Source organism: Trachurus japonicus, chromosome 18 (assembly GCF_045865225.1).
Source record: "Trachurus japonicus isolate A0001 chromosome 18, Traja_1.0".
Classification (NCBI taxonomy): domain Eukaryota; kingdom Metazoa; phylum Chordata; class Actinopteri; order Carangiformes; family Carangidae; genus Trachurus; species Trachurus japonicus.
This window is the reverse complement of record NC_140924.1, coordinates 21,543,336-21,550,625: the sequence shown is the minus strand read 5'-3', so window position 1 is coordinate 21,550,625 and position 7,290 is coordinate 21,543,336. Positions and strand designations below refer to the sequence as shown.

The window sequence follows — 7,290 nt, the reverse complement described above, 5'->3', positions numbered from 1 at the left end:
TATTTTTACATATGCATGTTTTTTTTTTCTTTTTCTGTCAGCAGCACACATTCATGTCTCCTCCAGACTACACTGTGTCCTGTGAGTTGGCTGCAGAGGCGCTGGATAAACTTGGTTGATTACAGCTTCCTCTTGGCAGAGCCAGGAGCTGATTTCTTAGCACTTTCCCACTAGTGACACTCAGTGGTTTAAACAGGAACCGTGGGGCCTAGTGACTGGTTTCATCCTTTTTCATTCTTGTTCATCTTTGCACTCCCAATAATGTGACCTCAGGGATTCATTTCTTGAAAAAAACATAGTACATGAATTAAATTGAATTGATTTTTTTTTTTAACTTCCATGAAAGGTCAGTGGGTTCAATGTGGTTTAGAAATCATGCAGAGACAAATGCGCTGCAGATTCAGAAAAACATTCTTCATCAATTTGACAACGTGAATGCTGCAAAATCATACAGTATAATAATAATAATAAAGGTGTTTCCATGGGGACACTAAAGAGTGATGCACCTGTTATTCAATGCCAAACTGTGAGTTTTAAAGTTTAAAGTGCTGAATAATAAGTGTGTCCATGCAGGTTCATTACTTCTTTTTTCTTTTCCGGAAGTGTTTTGTCACCTTATTTTCTGATAGAGAGAGGATGACTCAGACTCTGGGCCGCTGTGGGTTGGGGAGGATTAGGCCTTCACGTCTCCCCTCCCCTCCCCCCTTCTACCAACGCTCGTGTCCTCAGGAAACACTTCTGTTTTGTTCTAGGACAAAGTTTGCAGTGGGTTTATTTGTTTGCATGTGTTGTGATTTTTTTTTCTTTTCCCCCCCATTTGCAGCACATGTCGTCAAATTGATGATTTTGTTTTCTGATCTGCAGTGCAGCTGTGTGCATGTTCTCTGACGTTGCTTGAGCCAATGCAGTTCAACGGGTTTTCATGGTTTGCGTCAGATGTGATTCAGATAATCATTTCAGCTGTTCAGCACAGCAAAACAACACATCAGTTTATCCCAATAACACTTTTTTATTTTTTTTTTATTTTTTTTTTAGAAATAACAGATATTATTAAACTACAACTCTTTGTGTTAAAGTGTGTAAGTGAGCAATGGGCCGACCAGGGCGCACAACACGAGGATACCGAGACTGAACCAGCTGAATTAAAACATTAGTTTTTGCATTTTTCCAACTGTGACCCGTCAAATTGAGCACACGTGTGATTTGTTATTTTCAGACTGACTTCAAACGCTCGACGACAACATAACAGCTTGTTTACTGACTTGTCTCTCTCTCTCTCTCTTTCTCTCTCTCTCTGATGCATTTTTCCTTTTATTTTCCAGTTATCGCCGACTTCCTGGAAGCAGACTATCACAGGAATGCAGCCAGTATTAGAAGAAGAAGACAAAAAAAAAGCAGCTCTGTGACTTCCAGCACAGTTCCTCTCTCATCGCTCTCTCTCCCATTCACACACTACAACAAATACACACTCTGAGTCATAGCCAGCAGAGGCAGTGGCGAATCAAGGTTCCTGTGTAATGGGTAAACACACATCAGTGGTCTGGCTCAGGTCACTGACCCAGTCTGCAATTATGTCCAGGCTCCATGAATCACCACCATGGCAGGAGATTCACTCGGCGACAGAAATCCTCACTATAATTGGGTTTTTTCCCTCTGATTTTGGGATTTTTTTTTTTAATATCACAACACAGCCCTTAACTGACACGTTTTTGTCCCTTTCTTTCTATTTATCTTCTTATCCCCTCCCCTGTTGACTCATAATTTGCTCACTGTGTTTTTCTCAGCCACCTACATCTCAGCAAACTTCCAGTCAGTCACAACAACACAGCCATGAAGCTCCGCCGCCGTCGGGGGATCAATAACTCCCACTGACCATGGCATATATGCCCTGTGGACCCCGTGGCAGTGTGTCAGCACACACACGGTCCACTCTGCTCACTCCTCACACAGCCAGCCAGCCACACCTCGGTGTAGTTTGGAGTCCGTTTGACCACTTGAAAGGGTTTGGGAGGACTGTGCTGCGCGCTGGGAGGCCTGGGTGGGTGAATGCACTGAAGGATGGCCGTGTTTGGTAAAGCCATGGTGGACGGACTGCTCCTCGCTTTGAGCCTCGCTCTGCTGGTGTGGGCAGCTGAGGGGGAAGGAAACGGACGGGGTATGGTATGTTCAAATGCAAGGCAAGGAGTATAATGGAATTAATGAGGTATCAGTGTGTGTGTGCATGTGTTAAAATGTATTTCTCTGTCTCTATCTGAACCTTAAAGAGCTTGTCTGGCCACTGTTCATATACAAAAAAGGAACAAATACTTACAAATGTGCATATATAAATATAAATGGGTAACACTTTATAATAAATGCACACTGTTAAGCATTAGTTAAGCATGAATAAATACTGAATTCTTCATTTATAACGCGTGAATACTCATTAGTATGTAGTTTATAAATACAGTAAGTGCTTATCAATGATGAGTAAAACATTTTTAACTGCGTTTATAAACTACATAATGAATTCATGTGTATATAAATGATGAATCCAGTATTTAATGCTTAACTAATGCTTAATAGTGTTATTATAAAGTGTTACCTATAAATGGTGAATAATCAAGTCCTAAAATCTCTGTAGATGTCTGAATGGTTCCTGATTTTGTTTTCTGTAAAATCAGGAAACAGTCACAGTTCGTCAGTGGCTGGAAATATGTTTTAAAAAGTTTGTAATGACCATTTAAAAATCCTATGTCAGTTCATATTGTATGACTATGAAATTTAAAAGCCAGTTGACATGTCGTATCCCAGCATGCACTGGTATTAATTTGTTTAATCTTAGGACTTTGATCTGTGAGTGGGAGTGCCATGACACCACTACCTCTTTCTACCGTTATTGTTCCCCCATTAGGTTTCATGATGACCACTGTAACTACTGCAGGAGTTTATATGTGCTTCTGAATTACAATTGATTTTGCACCTCATTACTGAGGCATTTGAACGGCCGCGCGTTTCTTATCATGCTCTAATGAAGGCTTTTAGAACAAATCAATAGTTGAATAAAATTCATCACTCAGTTTGATTTCATTTAACCACTAATCAATGGGTGGAGCAACCAGAAATCAATCGAGAAAACACAAAAGCAGGGATTATTAATGAATGTGGACTCAAATTACGACTCTGTGTTAACTGGTGTTCTCTGGTGCTTGTGTCGTCCAGAGGGAAGTGTCGGGCAAGGCGACCGTCTACCTCGGCCAGGACAGAGACATCTGGAGGCCACTGATCCACACAACGGTCAACCTCAGTGAGATCAGCAGGTAGGACAGCAGCAGCAGCAGAAACACCACAGCACGACGGCCTCATGTCCACTGACGTTCAGTGGGAGATCTGTGGTTGAGGAGGGAGGGAGGGAGGGTACGGTGAATAACTCCCACTGGAAGTTTGTTGATCCAGGCCGTCTCCTTCTATCTCATGTCCTCTCTCAGTAGCACCTGTCAGGGCCGTAGCGTAGCATAGGGGAGAAAGGTTTCAGATTCAGATTCAGATTCAGATTCCTTTATTAGTCCCAGAAGGGCAATTCACATCTACAGTCAACCTGTCCATAGCAACAGAAATGCAATATGGCAAAAGAGATAAACATCCACAGTCAAACATCATCACATCAGCAACAACCACAACCACAACCAGTGACAGCACAGCAGAGCAGGATGCAAAATTCCCACTGATGACAAATCAGGGCCCTCGAAAAATCTTCCTATGACCTAATTATTCTGCATAACCCTGACTAATACTCATACTAATGCTGCATCAGCATCAAAACAAGCCATAGAACATGCAAGATTCATGAAATATGTTTTATTTTCCAAGCAATAGCCCCCTGCCTTCTTATAAGAAAATGGTTATAATTATTGGGTGTATTGCTTCGGGCCCTGTCAGAAAAATAGAATAAGAGAAAAATAAATAATAAATGATAACAATGATGAATAGTCTAAGAAAAAAGTAGCGATTAAAAGTCAGGGGGCAGGTAGGGGGCCCTCTTCAGTTTTCTTTCAGGGGGCCAAGGATTCCTAGCAACGGCCCTGGCACCTTGTAAAACTATGATATCCTTAAATAAGGAGCCTCAGGGCAAGTTCTCTCCTCCCATTGAGTTTAACTCTGCTCTGCTCTGTTGTGTTTCTTTCCGCAGCATCAAGTCGACCTTTCAGCTGCGCACGTTTGACCCAGAAGGGGTCATCTTCTACGGGGACACCAAGAACGGAGAGGACTGGTTTGTTCTGTCCCTGGAAGACGGCGTCCCTCTGATGCAGATCCGTAAAGAGGACATGCTCGTCAGTGCAGCAGGCGGCCCCAAACTCAACGACGGGAAGTGGCACACTGTGAGTTCACATTATAGTTTAACTTGATGTAAAACAAGAAAACAAACAGTACACAATGTGTTTGTATATGAACTCTGGGTCTGAATTTCTTGTTCCTCTGGTGTCGCCAAGCTGGAGGTGAGCAACCAGGGGCAGTTTGTGATTCTTGAGGTGGATGGGGCCAACGGGCTGGTGGTGGGGATGCGGTCCGAGCAGACAGAGGAGGAGATCGCAGGTGAACTCCGGCTGGCTCTTGGCGGGATCATGATCGACAAGGAAAAGATGATTGTTCAGGTACAGTGATGTTTTGGTTTTTCACCTATTTCATCCTCAGTTACAGAGCAATAGAGATAATAACACAGTGATATGTTGTTCTCTCTTAGGAGGCTGCAGTTCATCCTGATGTACTGATATTATATTGTCAGTAGCTATCTGTGCCTCTTCTAGTTTGGATATTTGTCTGTATTATAGTTGAAAGTTGTGAGTTGAAGAATAATCTCTTGGATCTTTATTCTGAAGGATCAAACTCAAATTGTTCATGTGTCACAGTGTATTGGCCACTGTAATTTGAGCTTTATTCTGAAAATACTTCTCCTGTGTGATTTTATATCATATTTAGTCAACATACAATCATCCAGTTGGATGTTTATAGATTATAAATTGCTTTATTAATTGCCAGCAGGTATATCCTAACTGTGCAGGGGCATTTTCTTTTTGTCTAAACAGGCTGTAAATGGACTGTGACAATGTTTACATGACTATGTTTTCCCTTCTTTCCCCGTCTTTGTATTTTACTGTTGACTTGAACACACAGAAAACAGTATTTTGTTCTGTTTTGTTTGAGTGTGGTGAGGGATCATGAATGTTAAACAGCTCTGAATCCTCTACAGGTGTCCTCTCTTCCCTTTCCCTGTTTGCGCTTGCACTTCATTCTTCTAAATGCATTGTTGCGTCCTCTGCTGTAGTTCGAGCCGCAGATGGACGGCTGTGTGCGGGAAGGCAGCTGGCTAAACATGAGCGTCCCCTGGGAGACCGAGGCGGAGGAGCTCTGGCCCTGTTTTCAAAACATCCAGCCTGGCAGCTACTTCCCTGGCTCTGGATTCGCCGTCTTCAACACCTCAGGTAGAAACAAGAGATGGGAAAGTGCGATAATGCATGATTCTCACGTGATAAGGTGTCTGTGGTATCAATAATATTCCCTTTTTTCATTTCTAATTGGATTTATTCAGATTTAAGGTGTTAATAGACGAGTAACAATTGTTATTTATGTGAATTATCTTTCACAGTTTTCCCCATTGACAGTGATAACGAGGTGAAGATTGAATTGTGGGCAGATTTCACTCAGTTGGATGGGACCGTTTTGAGCATCAAGGCTCCTGGGCAAAAGTCAGTGTTGTCTGTAGTGGCCAATAATAACACAAAGGTATGCATCCTCAGACGTGAGCCAAAGTGAATTCACAGATAAATCCTAGGGTGTGTTTAAAAAATGCTTGTTGCACTGTAAGAGCAGCTTCACATCTTACATGAAAGAGTTTCTTCATGTGGGCTGGATACTTCTGAACTTATTGCCTCTCTCCTTTTTCTTTTTAATTTGCAGGAGGTGACAGTATCCTGGGAAAATAAGACTTTTAAAAACAATGTCGAAAGCCTGGTTTTAATCTTGAAGCCAGATGTCCTGCAAGTCATGTACAAAGAAGTTGAATCCACAGATTTTGTCGAATTTATACTCCAACACCCAGGTCATTGGGCAGCGTGGAAAGAAAGCCATGTAGCCATTGGAGGTCTCCTAGGTGAGATTAAGAAGGAGGGAAGAGTTCATAATATATAAACCAGCTACAATACAATACAATACACATCCAATAAGTTCAATGGTGCACAGTCCAAGGTCATTTGTGTTTTCTTCTTCCTCTCGCTGACCTTTTAGGAGATGCTGAGGATAGTGATGGCTCTCAATTCCTGAAGGGCTGTGTGAAGAAAATCCAGGTCCAAGGGAAGGATTTGGATCTGGATTTAGCTGTCAAACACATGTCCATCTCCTCCCACAGCTGCCCTGCATAGACATGTACAATATGTGGAATAGGTTTATCCACTGGACGGCCTCTGCTTTTAAATGACGTTACAAATACAATGTATGTCAATTGTAAAATTCCCCACAAAGCACCCTGATATTTGTTGACGTTTGTTATCAGGCCGCTCATCCTGTAGTCAAATGATGTAATTATACCAATGCACAGCTAAAATGCAGAATCTACTGTTTAATATTCACATTTTTAAACCATTGTCGTTTCTTCAAGCTCCATTTCAACGTAATATACGGATTAATCTGAGAAATGTGACTCATATTGTGACCTTGGTACGTGCAACAGCATGTTTCTGAATAAAATATAATTATCCTTAATGTATCTCTCCATGAATATGAATTTTATTGCTGCGTTTAAGACAAATAAAGGCTAATGGTGCTTTGATGAGATTCAGAAACTGTGATTAAACAGTAATGAGAAATAAAGGCCAGGGTAGAGAAGAGAAAATGGGATTAAAGATGTGGATTTTGCTCCCTCTAGTGGAGTCTGGGAGATATTGTTGGATGCACCATCCACTCCTGTTTGTGATATGATGTAACCACTAAAAAAAACATGTAGATTAGTGGCATGTTGGATTAAAAACACATTTTATCATATAATAAAACAGTTTACATTCAAATTAATAATAAGAATAAGAGTGTCAAAGTACTTCACAGTCATATAAACAAAAATATATGACTATTTTATACTGGGGAATGTTTTCTAATATTTTCTAGTGGATGCAAAACTCTTATTTTATTATCTGTTAATTTGTAATGAAGTCTTTTGAAAGTTGTGATAAGTATGATATTGTAACAGTGTAACATCCAAGCAGAAACTTTTATGGCAGTAGGCTATTTGAATAATGGTTTGCAAATTTACATAGATGCAGT

The 7,290-nt window shown here is 41.1% G+C and overlaps 1 protein-coding gene across 1 annotated transcript; it reads left to right on the top strand.

Moving 5' to 3' along the window:
* Positions 1 to 1,890: 1,890 nt before the first annotated feature.
* shbg (sex hormone-binding globulin) lies at positions 1,891 to 6,739 on the top strand. The gene is made up of 8 exons (XM_085806163.1): positions 1,891 to 2,160; positions 3,202 to 3,299; positions 4,169 to 4,358; positions 4,470 to 4,631; positions 5,303 to 5,459; positions 5,624 to 5,760; positions 5,935 to 6,127; positions 6,262 to 6,739. The coding sequence occupies exons 1-8, from the start codon at positions 2,059 to 2,061 to the stop codon at positions 6,393 to 6,395; spliced, it is 1,173 nt and encodes a 390-aa protein (XP_085662289.1). The 5' UTR covers positions 1,891 to 2,058; the 3' UTR covers positions 6,396 to 6,739.
* Positions 6,740 to 7,290: the final 551 nt, after the last annotated feature.

Bases quoted from the DNA above. Each gene is read 5' to 3' on its own strand.
- shbg (XM_085806163.1), top strand. From the start codon at position 2,059: ATGGCCGTGTTTGGTAAAGCCATGGTGGACGGACTGCTCCTCGCTTTG. The intron at 3,300-4,168 runs GTAGGACAGCAG...TTCTTTCCGCAG, and splicing joins AACCTCAGTGAGATCAGCAG to CATCAAGTCGACCTTTCAGC. The intron at 5,460-5,623 runs GTAGAAACAAGA...TATCTTTCACAG, and splicing joins CGCCGTCTTCAACACCTCAG to TTTTCCCCATTGACAGTGAT.